Below are 21,887 nucleotides of genomic sequence, written 5' to 3'. Positions count from 1 at the left end.
CCATTAGGTAACTTACGAATGTAATATATCGTAGAGAAGTGTCTATTATTTTCATCCTTAGGAAAATGAAAATCATAATCTCTAATTGGACCTCTTTCCACCATTAGATCTCTAAATTTTGCATCAATATTTTTCCATTGACCAGGATCATAAAAATTTGTAAAAATAGAACTAGTTTCACAATCTTTTTCCTTGTTTATCTTATCTCCATCTGATTCTTCATTGTGCTCTTCATTAGATATTGTTTCACTAGTAATCTCATTTTTTAACTCCATTTCGGATGTCTGTTCTGTTACTAATTCCTGAGTTGAATTTGATGTGGTGTTTTGTTTGTTTGTAACAACAAATCTATCTAGAGCTCCTTTTTGAGATTGAATGAGTTTTTTGATTTTTCTTTTTTTTTATGAGTTTTTCATACCCACAGTCATATTTTCTATTAGACATTTTAATCTATAAATAATATTATCAAACTAAGCAATTAAAAAAACACCACAAATAAATCAAAATATAAAAAACTTGATTGTGTCAAGAAAAACAAACTCGGGTCCGACAAGTAGTGCCAAACTTAATTGTGTCGAGAAGAAGCCGAATAGTGCCGAACTCGACGGCGAGAAGAGGCCGAACCGCCGAAGTCACAACCAACCTATATTTGGATCCAAAAAAAATCAATTTAACTTAACTAAATAAAAATTAATTGGATCAAAAGATTAATTAGTAAAGTAAACTAGCTTAGGAGCTAACAGAGGAGGACGGTGGATTAGATTCTCACCGGGAATTGGGATCAATGACAGTGATTCAGTAATTTCAGTGGGAAATTGGATGCTCACGGTCCAACGGACTGACAGAAGACGGTGGGCTAGGCAGTGACGGCGTCCGCAGTGACGCAGTGTCAGTGTGTCACAGAGACAGACTCACAGAGACACAAACTCACAGTGGACGGTGGGCTTGGAGTGAGCCGAGCTGCCGACTGCCAAGTGCCGAGGAGCGGAGGAGGCCGGAGCGGCGGAGCCCGGAGATCGGAGGATCCGAGGACGGCGAGGAGAGCTGGAGTCTGGAGAGGACTCCTCAGTCTCCTCTCAGAGGAGATCCGGCCGGCGGCTAGCCACTCGCCGGGTCTTCCGTCGGCTGAAGCCCGAAGGTTGGAGGACTGAGGAGTGAGGAGCCGAGGACGGCGACGTCGGGCGTCGGCCAGGAGAGGAGATCCAGCCGGCGGTCCAAGAGCTGGAGTCTGGAGAGGAGATCCGGCCGGCGGGTTCTGCCTTCTTGGAGCCGGAGGACGGGAGGAGGAGGACCGAGCCACCGAGCCACCGAGGACGGTGGACTTTAGAGCGGAGCCGACTAGCGAGGAGGCGAGGAGGCCGGAGGCCCGGAGCCCGGAGGCCGGAGGTCGGAGCCTCGGAGGAGCCGAGGACGACGAGTCGTCGGAGTCGACGAGGACAGATGGAGCGGTGCTGCGACTGCGAGCGTGCGACGGTGCGAGTCTGCCGAAAACTGGAGAACGGGGGATTGGGATTTGGGAGAACTGAGAAGGGGGGAGAGAAGGTCCGAAGGAGGGAGGAAATACCCATAACCCATTGCAGCCCGGTACTGGTGCTCTGGTAGCCGTCGCCTCGCCCACTGCCCAGCGCCCAGCTATGACTGTCACAGTGTCACTCTAGGCTCTAGCCATCGCCCATCGGAGACCGGAGACGGATGGAAAAGGGAAAGGCAGAGCCGCAGAAGGCTACGGTCCGCTGGGTCATGGGTGGGTGTCAAGGACTCTAAGGAGTTCCAGACTTCCATCCCGGCTTAAAAAAAAAAAAAAAAAACTATGCTGTGGTTCCATGGGTCGGGGGCCTTCCATGGGTCGGGGGCCTTAGGCGACCTCCTCAGTCGCCTAAGGCCCGAGCCGGCCCTGAGGGTGTGGTGCATGGAGACTCCAGACACTCAACAAAAGATGCATGTAGGGCTACTGTTGGTCTCAGGTCCCTGTTACCGAATATAAAAGTAGGTTATTTACCCCCATTTATTTTGCACATCTAAACCAAAACACTTCCATGCTAATGCGTTTGCATCTTGTCCTCTCAAATTGTTGGTTAATAGGACATACATATAATATTTATCAGCTTAAATCAAGTAGAGTTTCGAGAGAAAAAAAATATAAGTATAAAAGTATAGTATTCGGATTTTTCTTCATACCTAAAGTCTCCATGTTTGAAATTTATAGAGGATGGAATATGAATATGGGCGATTAGAATTGCGTGATTCACGTATATGCAGTTGAACTCTTTTCATATCGCTAATCGAGGCAATTAGAATATTGCTTTTCTAGTGTACCATAATCAGATGCTTTTCTTATTTGTTGGTCTGTCATAATATTTCTTTTCATATATATTGAGATTACACCAAGTTGCAACCGATCACATTGATTGTTTGGAGATTTGATTGGCCGTTGATTTTGCTGGACATGTGTCGTTGTCTAGTAGATGTGCTGAACTATCATGTATTCATGTGAGATTTTAAGAATGGCGAATTTAGTTTATGATCTTTTGAGATCTATCTTGACAAAGATGTGGCGAAGAAAAAGGAACTTCTCTTCAAAATGCTAGCGGCCAAAAATAGCATTATAAATAAACTTGAATTTTGTAGGTTCGGTCCAACTGACTTGGTCCAATTACGGGCGCACAGGCATTCTCGCCCATCGTTTCCAACGGGCGTTTCCGGGCCACTGTATTAAATTGAGTAGTTAATTTCATGCGCCCCGTCACTTTTCAGGCCGGACCCTGCCTCACTGAAAACTATACAGGGCTTACCCCAGTATTAACAAATTATGTGAATTTTTTTTTCCATTCATTTTATTGCGAATGGTTTGCCCTTCCTCATCGTTATCTATTTCAATTTTCAAAGGCCCCCCCTTGGGGCATGGTCAGGTACGCCTCCCCAAGTCATCCTGCTTCGCAAAGCATATATATATGCCGACGTAACAGTCAACAGACATCGAGCCGCCTAATTTGACGCAGGAATCCGTAGACCAATAACGTGAGGCCTAGCAGCTTCATTTTTTTTTTTTTTTTAAAAAAAGCAGCTTCATTTTTCTTGGTGCGTGCACTGACGCCCCGGCCTACGCATTGCGCGGTGTGGCTGCATGCAATGTAATCTAATCTCCATCACACGAAAGGCTGCTCGTGGTAACCAACTTTTCCATTATGAGTTGGGTTCGGCAGGACCCTTCCAGCCCCCCAAAAAAAAAGTTTGGTTCGGCATGCAATCGCTGGGCACATATCCTCTTCAACCGGCTTAACCGGCGGGACTGAAAATAGTTCGTCATCCCGTACTGTATGAAGTACCCGCTTCAAAAAAAAAAAAAAAAAAAAAAAAAAAAAAAAAAAAAAGAAAAAAAAAAAAAAAGTTCGTCATGTCTGCCGGTGTCACTTTCATCTGCGTGTGTGATGGAATCAAGGCAGCACACTAATGGCAGCTCATTTATGGTCTTTGCCGCTTAGGAGGATAAGGTCACTCATATGATAGAATATTTTCAATCTGATCTTGGATAGACTGAAGTTTATGACCTCGGCATGGTTCGAGGTCCTTAGAGACCGCCCAATGTATTTGAAAGCCAAACTCACTGAGAAAAGTTTTTTATAAAAAAAATGATGAAAAAATTTTAATGAGTATAAAATATTTTAAAATTTTCTTTAAAAATAATTTGTCTAGCTGTTTGAGATGCAAAATTACTAATTAAATTTTTATACTCAAAATTTATTAAAATACTATTTTTATTAAAATACTATTTTCAACACTATGTGACAAAAAAAAATAATAATAAATAGCCTACAATAATCCAAATTGATGATAAGAATGGTAGTCGGAATTTAAAATCTGATGAATAAAATATGTTTAACAAAAAATTGTATCGTAAGAAGCTTGGAGTAAAAAGTAATTGCAAACCCCATGCAAAAAAAAGGAAAGGGTCAATTAATCTCTAGTGAATGAGGACAACATAACCAAATTCTCTGTCAGTAAAATATTAGATGCATATCATATAGCAGCATGACAGCCAATAGACGCAAATACTAACCATAGCCTCTCCGATTTTCCCTCTTTAAGTTGCAAAAAACTAATTCCGTGCTACTAGCTATCACTAGAGCAAGAAAATGCACTCGCATAATTTGTAAAGAGCAAGCATTAATTATAATAGAGAGAACAAAAGGAAGCAAACTTAGATGAATCAAATGCTAGTATTGGTGAGTTCTATCCAAATTTAGTGTCCAGCTTAAGGAATATTCAATAAATTTAAACAAAACACCAAAAGGTATTAAATTAACAGTTACAAAAGTTTCTGGAAGAAGTTTAAGGAAACGATATACTTAGAAGAATATTGTTCCCTCCTAAATGAATCCTTGAAAATGGCTTGAGAACTACATATCCAGATCAACATATTGTCACGCCCCCGAACCCGTCACCCGGGTCCGGCACGCGACCGGCTGCATGAGCCCTAGAGCAAGGCCCTAAAGATCATGCAAGGCCTAAGATAAACAACAATTCCAATAATTTCATAAATGCCAAAATCAAAAATTGATGTAATTCAATCAAATCCAGCTACAATGTACTGATTTATTACATAATTTCAAATGTCCATAAATAAAAGATAAATTGACTTCTAACTATCTAGCAGTCTGACTCCAGATCGAGCTCACTTCTTGTCCCATCCGACAGATTCTACGAATCCAGTGCCTCTGAAAAAAAAAATGGAAGTGTAGTATGAGCTTTTCCAGCCCAGTAAGAATCCCAACAGCCACACACAATAAAATCATAAAATAATCAAGTATCAAAATATATATATCATTTCATCATTTCAAAAGCTCAACAAACAACAAATATATGTAATCAGTACATATACACAAATCCTTTTTCACATTATGTGATCCATTCCCGTATTACTCAAATTCCAAAGTTTTCAAACTTTTCATTTCTGGCGTTGGACTAACCAAGATCATGTCCCAGTCCAAGACTGCACAAATCCCACGCATAAGCTCGTGGCGGCTATCCCACGCGTAAGCCCGTGGAGGCTATCCTACGCATAAGCTCGTAGAGGCTATCCCACGCGTAAGCCCGTGGAGGCTATCCGACGCATAAGCTCGTCGAGGCTATCCCACGCGTAAGCCCGTGGAGGCTATCCCACGCATCAGCTCGTGGCCGCTATCCTACGCATAAGCTCGTAGAGGCTATCTCATGACAAGGTTAGTCCAACCCATATTACATGTCTAGTTTTACATGTTCAATCACATTCCCATCACATCACATATTTTCATAAATTTTCAAAAAATATGTTATTTCTTCCCAAATGAATTTATCTCAATATTTTCATTATAAACAACATGCACGCCTCATAGGTGCCGCATCAACTCATAAACAATAACAACATAATAATGAAAATATGTTGATAAAAATTCGTCTCATATGTATCATATCAACTCACAAGCAATAACATCAAAACCGTAAATAAATCCAACGATAAATCAATATATGTATAGAAGTGCTCAGATGTAGGGATTCTTACCGAAATTGTAGACTGACTCAAACACAGTCCGAATCACAACCTACGCGCTGGGGTGCTGAGTCCCCTGATCAAAACCTCCTGGCTCTGCCGACTCTTCCTCTACAACATCAATTACAAATCACAAACTAAATCATTTAATATTTAAATATTCCAAACCATAATTGATATTTACTATGGGGTCCATAACCAGATCCCCAAACATCTCAATCTCTCCAAGTCTAGGGCAGTCGGGGTGGCCCGACTCCCACCCTTGTACCACCGGCCCATGTCGTCGCCAGCCGTGGCCGCTGCCACGCCGGCGACGATGGCCGGTCCCGATGAAAAGACCAAAAGAAGGGTGGATGATAGAGAAGGGTTCTTCCTCCACCTCTTTGGTCCAAGGGCAACAGCCGGGGTGGCTGTGCCCTCACCTTCCCCACCCTCGGCCACCATTGGCCGAACCATCGCCGGCCGCCCCTGCTGCAGTCACCGGCGATGGTGGCCGGCCAAGAGAAAGAGAGAAGAAGAAGTCTCTTCCTCTTCTTCTTCTTCTTTTCCTTCTCCTCTTATTATTATTATTATTATATTCTTATTTTCCCTCCTTCTTTTTCTTCTTCTTCTTCTTCTCCTTCTTCTTCTTTCCAGCCGACACAGACCCCTCCCCCTTCCTCCATTTCTTCCACGGAAAGGCCACCGTGATGGTGGCTCGGCCCCCAACCGACGACACCCAGCCGCCGTCGCCGCCGCCGGTGGCCAACCGACGAGGGGAAGAGGAGGAGAGGATGGGATCCCGAGGAAGAAGACCTCGGATCCACCCTCCCTCATCACATACATAGCCTAGAAAACCCTCTCTGACCCCCTCACAGACCCGACCAATTCCAACCGCCATGAATCCCGGCCATCTCGGCGGCCGGCGGCAGCAAGATCCACAAGAGAGAGGCCGAAACAGGGGTACCCTGTTTCGGACTCTTCTCCGACCATTCACCGATCAAAACCCCCATCCAACATAGCCCTACCCCTAGCAAAGGAAGTACAAAGGACGAGCTATGCTTACCTCAGCCCGACGGGGTGCTCCGGCGACCTTTCCGGCGAGAGATGGGTGGAGGAATCCGTTAGCACAAGCACAGGTCCAAAGCTTTTTCTCCCGGTTTGTGGGGAAGGGAGGAGAGGCTTTCCGGCTTCCTCCATGGCCGGCCAGTTCACGGCTCCGGCGCTCGTCTCTTCCGGTGATCAAACCCCCCCTAACGCCGCCGCCGCTCCCTTGCACCCTCCCCCTCTTCCACGATCGTGCCTAGGGCACGATCTTAAAAGGGAGATGGGCCCGGTCTTTTCGGGCCGGCCCGTCTCTCTTTCTTTTTTTTTTTTCTTTTTTTTTTCATGGGTATTACATACTCTCCCCCTTAAAAAAAATTTCGTCCTCGAAATTAACTTACTTGAAGCCTCAAACTTTAAAAATATGCATGCATCATATCATCACTGAGATCTTAAATAGTCTCCCTCTTGGAGTACCACTCTTAAGATTTTGACATACAAAAATCACAGCATCTCAAAACTTGATCCTTTTTATTTACCACACATAGTAAGTTCTTTTGATCTCCTTCAAAAGAATTCCAAACTTCCAACCTTAGATTAAAATGCCATAATTATATCCCAAGAAATTAATTTCTCTTGATTCTACACAGAGATCATAATTGGCTTGACAGAAATAGGAGAAATCTTTAGTATCAAATGCTCTTAATATTCTATAATCATTTTTCTTTTTTTTTCTCCCACATCATTCCAACAAATAAGAGATCCATAGAATCAACAACATTCTCCTAAAACTAACTCAAGTATTTCATCATAATGCCTTTTAGATCAAATATTAATGATCTTAACCAGTTTCAAAATAAGTCAAACCACCACACTTCCGCTGCACACTCTGATTTAATTCATTTAATTCTTTAAAGTCACAAAATGATTTCTGACTAAAGTATCACTTTGCATTGAGATTAAGAAACTCCAAATTTCAAATTTCCAAGTAGAACTAGAGCAAAACCTCTAGATCTTTTTGTCCTCAATTTATATAGAGTGTACATACCATAACTAACCCCCAATCCTTTAGTCAAGTTTAAGGTCACTATGTGATCTCCACAACCTTCTTAGCATCCAAAATATCTAGGTTTAATTTAAAGGGGTAATTCTTGTATTCCCTTTGCAATGTAATTAGAAAAGCTACATTGATTTTTCTTCCAACAGAATTTACTTCAAATTCAATAGGTTAGAAGTCATTGAACCAATACACTATGATTAGAATTTAACTCGATCGATCTCCTGATCTTCCTTCACCAAAATTCTTAACATCCATCAGTAATGCTATATATGATAATTCATGTAAGTATCTCATGACCGAAGTCTCTACTCAATATGACATTTATTAGTGGCTTCATCAATAATGACAAAAGATCCCTGCTCAAATCTTAAACCTAGGCTTGAGTTTTAAATTAACACATCAAATAGTCTTCTACAATTATAAGTAAAATCCAGTAGCCCAATCCAAACATGAGAATTCAAATAATTAGAATTCTCCCATCAATATGCATACTCTATGGCCTCAAAATAATCAAATACATCCATAGGAAATAGACCTATTTGCAATATCCAATATGCCAATACCAGATATAATCCACCTACATTTTCAACTTCGAAGAACGTTCCTTTCAATATTATGAAATCTCCTTAGCTTACTCCAATACTAAATCAACGTACAAATCCCACTCTAATAATTAGCAGCAAAATGATCATATCAAAACCCACATCAAATTTGAACTTTCAAATCATTTAAATAATATCTAAACATCGTATAACCGATATGCCATTGTTGACCTACACTTATCTTAGGTCAAACCTCTCTTATCATGATCAAAGACAATTTATACTTTCCTTCCGTATGCATCGAAAACCAAACCGATGCATACATTTTATCACAATGCCCAGTGATCTTACACCTTAAGCACTGAATCTAATTGTCATGTCCAAAGTGATCATAACCTTAAGCTATGATATATTTCTGTCACGATCCCTAGTGATCTTAAACATATGCTCAGATTCCAACTGGTCACATTTTCCAATAATCTTAAACCTCAAAATTTAGTGCCACTAAGGCCACAGTCCCTAGTGGTCTTAAACCTTAGATTATAATATCATTCTTGTTACAATCTCAAGTGATTATAACCCAAATCTCTGATAGTTTTTCTATCATAATTCTCCACTGATACTCGCCTGAACATAAACCCTAGGATACCTTAACCTTAAGCTCTGATACCACTCTGTCACGCCCCCGAACCCGTCACCCGGGTCCGGCACGCGACCGGCCGCATGAGCCCTAGAGCAAGGCCCTAAAGATCATGCAAGGCCTAAGATAAACAACAATTCCAATAATTTCATAAATGCCAAAATCAAAGATTGATGTAATTCAATCAAATCCAGCTACAATGTACTGATTTATTACATAATTTCAAATGTCCATAAATAAAAGATAAATTGACTTCTAACTATCTAGCAGTCTGACTCCAGATCGAGCTCACTTCTTGTCCCATCCGACAGATTCTACGAATCCAGTGCCTCTGAAAAAAAAAATGGAAGTGTAGTATGAGCTTTTCCAGCCCAGTAAGAATCCCAACAGCCACACACAATAAAATCATAAAATAATCAAGTATCAAAATATATATATCATTTCATCATTTCAAAAGCTCAACAAACAACAAATATATGTAATCAGTACATATACACAAATCCTTTTTCACATTATGTGATCCATTCCCGTATTACTCAAATTCCAAAGTTTTCAAACTTTTCATTTCTGGCGTTGGACTAACCAAGATCATGTCCCAGTCCAAGACTGCACAAATCCCACGCATAAGCTCGTGGCAGCTATCCCACGCGTAAGCCCGTGGAGGCTATCCTACGCATAAGCTCGTAGAGGCTATCCCACGCGTAAGCCCGTGGAGGCTATCCGACGCATAAGCTCGTCGAGGCTATCCCACGCGTAAGCCCGTGGAGGCTATCCCACGCATCAGCTCGTGGCCGCTATCCTACGCATAAGCTCGTAGAGGCTATCTCATGACAAGGTTAGTCCAACCCATATTACATGTCTAGTTTTACATGTTCAATCACATTCCCATCACATCACATATTTTCATAAATTTTCAAAAAATATGTTATTTCTTCCCAAATGAATTTATCTCAATATTTTCATTATAAACAATATGCACGCCTCATAGGTGCCGCATCAACTCATAAACAATAACAACATAATAATGAAAATATGTTGATAAAAATTCGTCTCATATGTATCATATCAACTCACAAGCAATAACATCAAAACCGTAAATAAATCCAACGATAAATCAATATATGTATAGAAGTGCTCAGATGTAGGGATTCTTACCGAAATTGTAGACTGACTCAAACACAGTCCGAATCACAACCTACGCGCTGGGGTGCTGAGTCCCCTGATCAAAACCTCCTGGCTCTGCCGACTCTTCCTCTACAACATCAATTACAAATCACAAACTAAATCATTTAATATTTAAATATTCCAAACCATAATTGATATTTACTATGGGGTCCATAACCAGATCCCCAAACATCTCAATCTCTCCAAGTCTAGGGCAGTCGGGGTGGCCCGACTCCCACCCTTGTACCACCGGCCCATGTCGTCGCCAGCCGTGGCCGCTGCCACGCCGGCGACGATGGCCGGTCCCGATGAAAAGACCAAAAGAAGGGTGGATGATAGAGAAGGGTTCTTCCTCCACCTCTTTGGTCCAAGGGCAACAGCCGGGGTGGCTGTGCCCTCACCTTCCCCACCCTCGGCCACCATTGGCCGAACCATCGCCGGCCGCCCCTGCTGCAGTCACCGGCGATGGTGGCCGGCCAAGAGAAAGAGAGAAGAAGAAGTCTCTTCCTCTTCTTCTTCTTCTTTTCCTTCTCCTCTTATTATTATTATTATTATATTCTTATTTTCCCTCCTTCTTTTTCTTCTTCTTCTTCTTCTCCTTCTTCTTCTTTCCAGCCGACACAGACCCCTCCCCCTTCCTCCATTTCTTCCACGGAAAGGCCACCGTGATGGTGGCTCGGCCCCCAACCGACGACACCCAGCCGCCGTCGCCGCCGCCGGTGGCCAACCGACGAGGGGAAGAGGAGGAGAGGATGGGATCCCGAGGAAGAAGACCTCGGATCCACCCTCCCTCATCACATACATAGCCTAGAAAACCCTCTCTGACCCCCTCACAGACCCGACCAATTCCAACCGCCATGAATCCCGGCCATCTCGGCGGCCGGCGGCAGCAAGATCCACAAGAGAGAGGCCGAAACAGGGGTACCCTGTTTCGGACTCTTCTCCGACCATTCACCGATCAAAACCCCCATCCAACATAGCCCTACCCCTAGCAAAGGAAGTACAAAGGACGAGCTATGCTTACCTCAGCCCGACGGGGTGCTCCGGCGACCTTTCCGGCGAGAGATGGGTGGAGGAATCCGTTAGCACAAGCACAGGTCCAAAGCTTTTTCTCCCGGTTTGTGGGGAAGGGAGGAGAGGCTTTCCGGCTTCCTCCATGGCCGGCCAGTTCACGGCTCCGGCGCTCGTCTCTTCCGGTGATCAAACCCCCCCTAACGCCGCCGCCGCTCCCTTGCACCCTCCCCCTCTTCCACGATCGTGCCTAGGGCACGATCTTAAAAGGGAGATGGGCCCGGTCTTTTCGGGCCGGCCCGTCTCTCTTTCTTTTTTTTTTTTTTTCTTTTTTTTTTCATGGGTATTACACATATTAAGTGAAGATATGCACAAAGTTACTATAGCCAGAAGAATTAAAGATATTAACTTTGAAAACATCATCAAATGATAAAAATATAGATGGGGAAGTGCAAAACTTACTATAGTATGACGGGCCCCGGCAGGGCCTATTCAATAAGCAAGATGAGTATTCCACCAAAAAGAATGTGATTTGGCCCAACTTAAATGCATAAATTAAAGTCTCACATGAAAAGGACGCAAGAAATTTTAGGGTGTGAAGTCGCTGTCTTACCCTCGCTTTGCTGCACCATGAAAAGGAGGAGATGGAAAATAGAGCAAGTTCGTATTGCAATTATTGATTAAGGTTAATAGCTATTTCATCCTTGCCTGCTTTGACATTGTCGGTCAAAGAACTCTCTAAAGGCGGGAGCTGGCTTGCGATGCTATTTGAAGGCTTGAAGGATCAGCCTGTTCCCATGCTCGAGAAAGATTTAAGAGCATTTCCCCCATCTCCTGACCACACTGAAACAGAGATCTAGTGCCGTAAATCTATGATATCCCCGTATCATTCTTGTCTTGTTGGAGCTGAGTGGCACCTCAGTTTTCACTGAGGTCATTCACCTCGGTTAATACCAAGATCAAAGAGGTCAGTCTAAGCTGAAGTCAAGATATCCAATATTTCTCCTATCATTTGCCCCCCACTTCTGAGGCCAAACTGAATCTTAGTTCGGAGTGATAGAAGTTGTATGATCATCTTGGTTGAGGACAAGATATCTAGAAGGAACTTTTAATGTGTCGATTGATCTTCTTGTTGCACTATCATATCGGGGTTGTCCCGAGACGTTATTATTTCGAAAATGTCTCTAGGTCCTATTAATGTGGTGACGACAATGATCCAAAAAGCTATATATGAGAGAGTGGCTGCGGCATCTAGGGGTGAAGTCCCTTAAAAGAAGAAGAAGACAAAGGGAGGATCCATCTCGGCTCCACCTGAAGCTATAGTTGAGGCCTATGTTTCTAAGATCTTTGCTTCCAAGGTGCTGAAACCTCGAACAAAAAAGTGTGGAGCTTGATCCCAAAGTCGAGATCGTATGGCCTATTAGGTCAGCTCCTCTAGAAAGGGTCATCCTTGCTCAGCCGTCATCCGCTACTCCGACCTCTTGTCCATCCTCATCTAAGGCAACTACTTCAGCTCAGGCCGGCCCAAGCTCATCCTCTACCCCAAGTTCTTTTGCTTCTCCTACTTCTAAGTCTTATATTTCAAAGTGGTTGGTATCTCAAACAGGTAGAAGAGCGAGCTCGGCTAGCTGAGGAGAGAGTGAGGAAGGCTGAGGAAAAGATCGAGCCAATAGAAGCCCAAGCCTTGGCTGCTTAGACTTGTGCGAGGATATTTAAAAGCCATCTTTCTGAGGCTAAGGAGGCCTTCTTAGCATTTGAATCCTGTCTAGCCCCGGTCGCAGTCGCTAAAATGGTCCACATTAAGTTTGATATCCTCTGAATCATAAGGATAATCAGATAGGCTTGATAGCTGGAAAAATTTTGCCCTATAATGACAAAGGAAAAGGAATGCTCCACTCGGAGATTTTCCCTAATTAATTCATACTCTATGGAGGATGTAACTTTAAATAAGTCACGTTCGTATCCTGTAAAAGTAATTTCCCTTTCCGTTTTTCGCAGAGTTTCGACAAGCCTACAACCTTTCGGTGCAGGATGCCGCCAAAATTAAATCACAGTAACAGAGGGGACTACTCTTTCCTTTGCTTTTCTTTGGACCGTCCCCATTGGCTCCCCCACCAGTACGCTTATCCCTTTGGTTGGTTCTCCGACGGTCAAGCCGATCTAGAGCACGTGTCTCCGAGGAGTGCCGGTGAAGAATTACTATCCTTTGTTTAGAAGATGGACGGAGGCCGTCGGAAAGAGGTGCACGTGCTGGTCTTTCCCTTCCCGGGGCAGGGCATGGTGAACTGCATGCTGAAGCTGGCCGACCTCCTCTCCGGCGCCGGCCTCCTCGTCACCTTCCTCAACACCCACCACAATCACCGCCACCTCAGCCGCTTCTCCGGCGCCCACACCCGGCTCGCGCAACGCCCAAAGTTCCGCTTCGCGTCCATCCCCGACGGCCTCTCCGAGGAAGAAACCCGGTCGGTCTTCAATTTCTTCGATCTGGAGGAGTCGATGCGGACCCGGGCCGCCGCCTCCTTCCGCGACCTCTTGATCGCCTACCGAGACAAGGATTCCGGCGGATGGCCGCCGGTGACGTGCGTGATAGCGGACGGTCTCATGCCGTTCGCTATCGACGTTTCGGAAGAGGTGGGAATCCCTGCCATCATTTTCCGTACCATCAGCGCCTGCTGCGTCTGGGCCTTTCTCTGCGTTCCCAAGCTACTAGAGAACGGGGAGATCCCCTTTCCAGGTACAAATTGAACCAATTCCAGTAAAAAAAAGGAATACAAAAAGAAAGTATTGATCGGTGCATTGGAACAGAGGGTGCGGATCTGGACGAGCCGGTGCGAGGAGTGCCGGGGATGGAGAGCTTCTTGCGGCGGCGAGATCTTCCGAGCTTTTGCAGGCAGGCCAGAGACCATACGGACCGGGAGCTCCAGGTGGTGTCTTCTGTGACCGCTAGCGCGAATCGAGCGAGAGCGCTTATACTCAACACCTTCGAGTCTCTGGAGGGCTCGGCGCTGTCTCACATCCGTAACAATAGCCCTGTCACCTACGCTGTTGGACCCCTCAACGCGCTGGCCAGAACATCATCAGATTCTGGCAGCCTGTGGCAAGAGGATCGGGACTGCATGACCTGGCTTGACTCGCAGCCAGACCGGTCGGTTGTTTATGTGAGCTTCGGGAGCTTGGCGGTGGTGACGAGGGAGGAGTTCATGGAGTTCTGGCACGGGCTGGTCGACAGCGGCCAGAGGTTCCTGTGGGTGGTGCGGTCGGATTTGATCAACAGGAGAGGGGGAGGGACGGAGGTGTTGCCGGCGGAGGTGGAGGAGGGGACGAGGGAGAGGGGCTGCATGGTGGGATGGGCCCCGCAGGAGGAGGTGCTGTCCCACCCGGCGGTGGGGTGCTTCCTGACCCACAGCGGCTGGAACTCGACATTGGAGAGCATCGCGGCGGGCAAGCCGATGCTCTGCTGGCCGTTCTTCGCCGACCAGCAGATCAACAGCAGGTTTGTGAGTGCGGTGTGGGGAATCGGGTTGGACATGAAGGACTTGTGTGGGAGAAGCATCGTGGAGAAGATGGTGAGGGAGGTGATGGAAGGAGAGAGGTCAGAGGAGCTCAGGAGAAATGCCAGGGAGATGGCGGAGATGGCAAAGAAGAGCGTTGCTGAAGGGGGGACCTCGTTCAATGAATTCCAAAGTTTGATCCGGCTTATCATGTCCTTAGACTCCCACGCTCCGGCCTGCTGAAAAAAATGGCATTAGTTGGAAATTCGGACCGCTCTGCATGTAGTTACTAGTTAGTGTTCGTCCTCCACGAAATTCTCCGGACCTCCCAGTTATGGAGAAACCTTTGCCACGGGAAAGCATGCGAAAGCCATCCATTAATTCGGAACTCTGTGTCTCCTTTGTTGAGAAAGGGTTCATCACTGGAGCACTTTGTATTCTCTCCGACGAACTCTATGTGCTTGTAAAACTCTTTTCACTTATAAAGCGGCGGGGAATCATCTTACTTACTTCATTACTTCTCATTAAAGAAAAGAAAAGGAAAAAGACTATTTTGTTAAAGTTAGATTACTTAGAGTACCTGAGGAACCACTGCAATCAAACATCATACTTCGATTTGAAAATTTTCTTGCACCCTTGCGCATCTTATGTCCAGATTCGCTTGTGCTATCATCATTGACAACCAGCTCCTACTCTTCCACGCATGATCAATCCCGTCCTTGCCATCAACAACACCTCTCACCAGCATATTTAAAATATTCTCCTGACGATTCTTTTTCCCTAACAGTAGCTTTCTCGGCTCCTTTGCTGCCCCATGTCTCTTCTGCAAATTACCCGCTTGCTCAAATTAATCTTGTAGTTAGATGCATTTTTTTTTCTTGAGAATCGCATCCAATCCATGCTATCAACATGATTTCAATCTTGCACGGACTTCATCCCCTTTGTCACTTCTTTAACATTAATTCATCAGGAAATTTTAGAATCTTTATTCCCTCAATTGGTCGTCTTACATTGTTCCATATTAATGGCGGCCAGGATGCAGTCAACAAAAATGAACCAACTCCCACCACATTAATAAACAAGTGATTTTTGTGCGAACCACGTCATGCAAACCTTATGATCCTTATCAATTGCTATGCATGACTCTTCTGATCGAGCATGTTTTGTTTTTATATGTTCCACTCATAACACAAGCCTATCCATAAATGCTGCTTTTTAGAGAGGGCCGGCGTGAAATTTTTCTTATGGAATTCAGCCCGATCCACTCTGAAGGTATTGTTGAATATTTATACAGTATAATTTTATAATTTTGCTGGCTGGTGCTTTTCCAACCTATCCCATCAACTTTCAGCCTACTATCCAAACAAATTATAATTAATCCTTTGGACCAGAAGCTGCACAGTTTTCAGACGGCCAGCTTTTCCCAAGTTGTTCGTGTCCAAGCTGGGATACTACGTTGGACGGTTCAGTTGATGCCCCATCCCATCGTCCTCGATTTCTTGTCTTTAGCAACCCGTGCAACGATTTTTCAGATTTTTTTCTTTTTTTAAGTCCTGCCTTCGTACAACAACTGGTTGTCCTCGCAGATAATGTTTGCACAAAACCAACACAAAGATCGGTGCTCGGAGACGAGGGCGGGGAAACTGGACGGCTAGCGTTTCTATATTCTAATAACCGGACGGCTGGCGTTTCTATATTTTAATATCTGCCGGCTCATGCCGCATAGAAACAGTAAGATCTGCAGTAGTGATACGCCAGTCATATTATGAAAAAAAAAAAGAAGAGCCAGAAGCCCAAGAGAGAAGGAGGCAGAGGTCAGATGAAAGTTATAGAATACTTTCTCAACTTAAAACTTATTCTAAAAGTATCCTTTTGATTTTGAAATATTTCAAATAAGATCTTCATATTTTCAAACTGATCTATTGTCCATCATATGGCAGCGTAAAGTTGTATTATGACCAAAATATCTTTCATATTGCTTACTTATGGAGAGAAATCTTGGCACAAATCTCAAAAAATTCTTAGTATATGACTCATAATTAAAAGTTGCTCACTCCATAGATCGCAAAGCAATCAGAACTCCATCAATTTCTACGTGCATAGATCTTAGTTAAGGATCATCCTTCTTATAGATCTTAGAGCACTCCGAACCACTTTATTCATTCGCCTTTACAAATCTCAAAGCATTATTAGTATATGGCCCATAGTTAAGAATCACGTACGATGTAGATTTCAAAGCACTCCAAACCTCTTCAATTATCTACCTACATATCAAAACACCCTTAAGTACATCGCATATTTCTCAAAGCACTCATCGTGCAAATCTTGAAGTACACTAAATCTCTTTGTTCATTTATCTACACAAATCTCAAAACGCTTTTAGTAAATGGCTCATAGTTAATGGTCACACGTTGCATGTATTTTAAAGCACTTCGAACACCATTCATCTGCTGGCACAGATCTAAAAGCAATCTTAATATATGGTCTATAGTAAAGGATCATCCACCGTATAGATCTCAAACCATTCTGAACATCATTCATTCACTTGCATTATTGCATAGATCTTAACGCATCCTTAGTATACAACTCATAGTTAAAAATCACCCACCGTGCAAATCTCAAAGTACACCGAATATAGTTAAGGATCACCTACCATACAAACCTTAATGACAATGATAATGATGATGCCATCGGCCACTAATAGCTCCTAGCTTGATTTTTTTTTTTAATTTTGAATTTTACATATGATCTATATATCGATGTGTTTGTAGTTATAATGAGCATTTATGAACGTGTTGGCCAATTTCATATGTGATACCGCTTTTGTTATGCAGGATTATCATACATGTTTGGTCGTATATGTTATCTAGCTCATACATGTTATGATATACATACATATATATATATATATATATAGGTTTATTCAATTTCCGTTATTATTATTTTTTTAAAAAGTATATCTAACTTAATAAGTTGTATTATTTTTTATGCTTATAACTATCGATAATTTCTACAAGTAGCATTGGCATTGGTCTATTATTATTATTTTTTTTCCCGTATTGGTTAAACCTATCGAGACTGAGTTATGGGAGAAAGTAACACGAGACAACTCAAAGGACATCATGTCAGATCAACATCTATACTGGTGGCAATTATTGGAAAAGCTATATATATATATATATAATTTCATTCTACTTTCCCGAGAGCATCCATTTCAGTTTTAGCGATAAAGACAATCTCAGAACCCGTCACAAAGCCAAACTGCATGGCATTACACGACGCATTGTAATTTAGAATGACAAGAGGTAATCCACCAGCTTGTCAAGAGCCGCATGAGATGATCCTTCGTTTCTGATGCATCGAGCTGCTTTCTCTTGGAGATGTCTCGCTCTTCGTTTCATCTCGTCCCCTTCTTTCCCGGTCATCAGTCTTCTGATCGCGCTCTCGATCTCCCCTCTCTCCAGCCCATTCTCCAGCCGTATGCCAACCTTCCACACCTCGCTCACAAACCTGGCGTTTCCCATTTGGTCCGCGAAGTAGGGGTTGCAGAGCATGGGGATCCCTTCGCTTATGCTCTCCACGGTGGAGTTCCAGCCACCGTGCGTCCAGAAGCCACCCACGGCAGGGTGGGCCAGAACCTGCTGCTGTGGAGCCCACTTGACCATCTTGCCTCTGCCCCGTGTCTCCTCCTCGAACCCCTCGGGCAGCTCGACCTGCGCAGAACCACGAACCGAAGCCGGTCGAACAACCCAAAGGAAAGACTGCCGGCAATTGGCCAACCCCCAAGCCGTCTCCGCAAACTCCCTGCCGTCCATGGAGGCTAAGCTTCCAAAGCTCACGTACAGAACGGACCGTGGGGCTTGTTCGTCCAGCCACTCCAGGCAGCCATGGTCTTGGTCCATCAAGCTGTTCTCAGATTTCGGGGACAACTTGTGGAGAGGACCTATGGGGAAAACAGGCACGGACAGCTCTTCCCTGACTTTTTCCAACTCATTCCCTTCGATGGCGGCGAAGGTGTTAAATATGATCCCCGATGATGTCCTTGCTTCCTTGACGACTTGGTCTATCAATTCCCGCAACTTTTGTGGGCTGCTTTTCTCTACGCGCAGCAAGTCTCTCACCCGAAGGGGTGCAAGTTCTTTCACCGGGATTTCCAGCCGAGAATCTGAAAAGGACAAATGGATCGACATATATATATATATATATATATACCTTACTGGTGTATTGCATGATCCAAGGAGTGCACTAAACGCGCAAGCAAGCCGAACATACCTCTCTTTACATGATATGATCGAACTAATTAAAACCATATATAACAGGGGGCACAGCCATATATATTTCAGTGGTCGCAGCTATTAACTTGGAGGTGCTTTGGTAGGTGTGCTCTAGGTATATATATTGGTGTATCATTATATAACGTAACTCTATTCTCACGTATGTATGATGATATCCGCAATCTGAAATCATTCTTATAATGGTATAAAACACCTTATTAGATGCTGCACATCCACTAACTTTCGAATTAATGGAGCCATCCTGATCTCGCTGGTTACTATCTTATTGATGAATGGATGAACGCGGGGCTCTAAAGTTGATGCTGCCATGCACACGCACCTTGAATTGGCAGGTACCCTCTTTTCCACAGCAGGGGAAATGCTACGAACATGTTGAAAGATGCTGCGCTGCCGGTCCTCAGCACTAGCGTCGGCAGCCCAAGCTGGTTGGCCGCAGCTTGCACCGAGTACAAGAGGGAATCGACAACCACGCAAGCGATCGGCTCTCCACCGCGTTCCGAGCGCATCCGAGACATTTGATCGCGGAACGGGGCCTCGCAGTTGGCGTTGAGAGAGAGGACCAGCGCAACGACGTCGTCGATAGGGGTGGTGAGTCCGTCGGGGACGGATACGAAGTGGTAGTTGGGATAGTTGGTGGGGTCGGGAGAGTTGAAGTTGGTGTGGAGGATGGTGATGGAGAAGCCCCTGGCAAGGAGGAGGGAGGCCAGGTGAAACATTGGGTTGATGTGGCCCTGGAACGGAGCCGGGAACAGCACCACTCCATGCCCATCAGCGTTCTTCTGGGCCATGCTTTCCTTTTCACCACCAGCTCACGCTGGAACACGCTTGGGTATATATATGGATCGCTAGGGAAATTATCAAGTAGCGAGTGGGTGGAGGAAGAAGAGAAACGAGAGCGGCCGCGCCCAAACAAGACTGCGTGCAGTAGCCGGTGCCCTAGTCTAATCCTGCCGAGCCGACGAAGAATGGTGCCGATGAAGTACCAGTCTCTATTAGCATGCTGCGTCATTTTAGATGCAGACCGTGGTCCACTGCGTCTCACGCACGGCCTTTAATAAAGTCTTTTCTTTAATAAAGCCTGGCCTTTTCGAACGTATCATAGGCGCGAACTATGGATCAGGATGCATTCCCTGGGACCCCTGCGTCTGATACACGGCGCAATCCCACGCACATGATGCTGCCAATTTTAGGAATTGCTTATAGCCAGCGAACCTTTTTCGGAGTTAAAATTTCATCCGATCCGTTAATTCCGAGATGAATCCAGAATTCAAGAAAAATAGCGATGCAGAGAAAGACATGCCATAAAATTGTTTAGGAGTAGGACAAACTTTTTGATTTAGCAAAGTCTGGCTTTCGAACTACACAAGAATGGGAGGGAAATAATAATTTAGAGACAGATTCGGTTGGGCCGAATTGCTTTAAAAGGTTAACTTGTTAGTGATCATAATAACTTTTAATGTTTTGGGATCCAAACATTATTCACGAAAATTTGAAAAAAATATATATACATATACATAATACTTATATATGTAAATTAATGATTAACTAGCGTAGTATACGGCAATAAAATTGATAACATTATTCTTGATAAAAACAAAAACCAAAAAAAGAGTTTGATGCTTTGGCTGTCGTGCAAGCAAACGAATGGCCGCAGATTTCACTTGCTCCGTGAGAAAACCAAGGAGGGCGACCATCCAGAAAAAGTCCAAACAAAGCCTTCCCAATTAGGCGACCATCCAGAAAAAGGCCAAACAAAGTCCTCGTCTCCCATGAGGCCATGACTCAGCCATCGGCATTTACATCCATACGACGCAGGTCGACCCCCGATAAGGTCGAGGAATTATTTCTTGTTTTGATTGGCTTGCTGGCATTGGTAGTCTCTTCCGGATGGCCCGCGTTTTAAAGGGTTACGACATTTCCTCGAAATTAAGACTCACACCAATCAACACGCTCTTCAGTCTTGTCTTCATCAGCTCCCAGCCTCAGCTGCCTGAACGTACACATCGAACTAATGGAGGCACGTCGCCAGCCTGTCTACAGATGGACCCGGCCAATAGTCATGGAAACTCTTCAAGATCAGAACAGGGGTGAGAAATGCATCGTGTTGTCCACCGTACACGTGTCCTGGGGTTTGTTTATGAGTTATGACCCGCTTCTTACGGCAGCATCTTTGTTCTGATACCCACCACTCCCACGGGCCACGACCTAACTTCCTTATAAATCTTGCTCTTATTTTGTTTATCCCTCGGCTGGGTCGGTGAAGGGGGAGAGACGGAAATGGGCGCAGGAGAGGGCATGGGTGGTGATGCCATGGGAGGCATGATGCCCCCATCAGACCCAGGTGGGATGCCCATGCCAAGTGGCGGCGGCGGCGGCATGGCGATGCACATGACCTTTTTCTGGGGGAAGCGCGTGGAGATCCTCTTCTCCGGCTGGCCCGGCGATCGGGGCGTCGGCATGTACCTCCTCGCCCTCCTCTTCGTCTTTGTCGCCTCTGCCCTCGTCGACTACCTCTCCTCCATCTCCCGACGCCTCTCCCGAGGACCAGCCGCCACCCCCGGTGATCGCCGGGTCTCCACTGCCGTGTTGCTGACCACCCTCCATGCCGTCCGGTTGGGGCTGGCTTACCTCGTCATGCTCGCCGTCATGTCCTTCAATGTCGGCGTCCTCATCGTCGCCATCGCCGGCCACGCCGTGGGTTTCCTGGTCTCGGGCGCCGGCCTCTCCAAAGGGGATCCGTCCAATGAACCGGCGGACCCGACCAAATCCATGTATTCATAGCTTACCTCCGAACACCATGTCGGTCGGATTTCTTTCTTTCACCGTAGTTTCCCTCGTATCAGTGTGTGAGTGGAGATGGAATCGAATTTGGCCGCGTGGCCGCATGCTTGCTTATCAGTAATATCGGAGGGCTCTCGGTTTCTTATTCGGCCGAACCCACCGTTAATGTTCAAACAAACTATCTAGTACCGACTGAATTTTCTACGTCTTTGACATATAAGACGCCCGTAAGTAAAGGATAGCCGTAACAAAATTTCTAGTCCTGACTGAATTTTCTACGTCTTTGACATATAAGACGCTCGTAAGTAAAGGATAGCCGTAACAAAATTTCTAGTCCTGACTGAATTTTCTAC

At 44.8% G+C, this 21,887-nt stretch overlaps 3 protein-coding genes and 2 long non-coding RNA genes across 5 annotated transcripts; 2 read left to right on the top strand and 3 right to left on the bottom strand.

The window, feature by feature from the left end:
* Nucleotides 1-4,560: 4,560 nt before the first annotated feature.
* On the bottom strand, nt 4,561-6,429 carry LOC149753085 (uncharacterized). Its single transcript, XR_016396317.1, has 2 exons — nt 5,540-6,429; nt 4,561-4,715 (listed from the first exon to the last, which is right to left on the bottom strand). It is a non-coding gene; the product is annotated as an uncharacterized LOC149753085 (long non-coding RNA).
* Nucleotides 6,430-8,945: 2,516 nt separating this feature from the next.
* On the bottom strand, nt 8,946-10,837 carry LOC149753084 (uncharacterized). The gene is made up of 2 exons (XR_016396316.1): nt 9,948-10,837; nt 8,946-9,123 (listed from the first exon to the last, which is right to left on the bottom strand). It is a non-coding gene; the product is annotated as an uncharacterized LOC149753084 (long non-coding RNA).
* A 1,363-nt stretch (nt 10,838-12,200) lies between these two features.
* LOC103704099 (7-deoxyloganetic acid glucosyltransferase-like) lies at nt 12,201-14,967 on the top strand. The gene is made up of 2 exons (XM_008787249.6): nt 12,201-13,701; nt 13,773-14,967. The coding sequence occupies exons 1-2, from the start codon at nt 13,185-13,187 to the stop codon at nt 14,699-14,701; spliced, it is 1,446 nt and encodes a 481-aa protein (XP_008785471.3). The 5' UTR covers nt 12,201-13,184; the 3' UTR covers nt 14,702-14,967.
* A 2,643-nt stretch (nt 14,968-17,610) lies between these two features.
* On the bottom strand, nt 17,611-19,680 carry LOC103704102 (UDP-glycosyltransferase 76B1-like). Its single transcript, XM_008787251.6, has 2 exons — nt 19,073-19,680; nt 17,611-18,623 (listed from the first exon to the last, which is right to left on the bottom strand). Exons 1-2 carry the CDS (start codon nt 19,539-19,541, stop codon nt 17,749-17,751), a joined length of 1,344 nt encoding a protein of 447 aa, XP_008785473.2. The 5' UTR covers nt 19,542-19,680; the 3' UTR covers nt 17,611-17,748.
* Nucleotides 19,681-21,030: 1,350 nt separating this feature from the next.
* LOC103704101 (copper transporter 6-like) lies at nt 21,031-21,738 on the top strand. The gene has a single exon (XM_008787250.5). It carries the CDS (start codon nt 21,031-21,033, stop codon nt 21,532-21,534), a length of 504 nt encoding a protein of 167 aa, XP_008785472.2. The 3' UTR covers nt 21,535-21,738.
* The last annotated feature ends 149 nt before the right edge of the window (nt 21,739-21,887 follow it).

This window comes from Phoenix dactylifera, chromosome 8, assembly GCF_051530095.1.
Source record: "Phoenix dactylifera cultivar Ajwa chromosome 8, Ajwa_hap1_PhDact_Kaust_v1.1, whole genome shotgun sequence".
In the NCBI taxonomy this organism is placed as follows: Eukaryota; Viridiplantae; Streptophyta; class Magnoliopsida; order Arecales; family Arecaceae; genus Phoenix; species Phoenix dactylifera.
The sequence above is the reverse complement of the archived record's forward strand: the minus strand, read 5'-3'. Positions and strand labels throughout refer to the sequence as shown.

Coding starts and splice junctions, on each gene's coding strand:
- LOC103704102 (XM_008787251.6), bottom strand. CDS start 19,541: ATGGCCCAGAAGAACGCTGATGGGCATGGAGTGGTGCTGTTCCCGGCT. Junction 18,624..19,072: donor AGGGTACCTGCCAATTCAAG/GTGCGTGTGCAT, acceptor TGTCCTTTTCAG/ATTCTCGGCTGGAAATCCCG.
- LOC103704099 (XM_008787249.6), top strand. CDS start 13,185: ATGGACGGAGGCCGTCGGAAAGAGGTGCACGTGCTGGTCTTTCCCTTC. Junction 13,702..13,772: donor CGGGGAGATCCCCTTTCCAG/GTACAAATTGAA, acceptor GCATTGGAACAG/AGGGTGCGGATCTGGACGAG.
- LOC103704101 (XM_008787250.5), top strand. CDS start 21,031: ATGGGCGCAGGAGAGGGCATGGGTGGTGATGCCATGGGAGGCATGATG.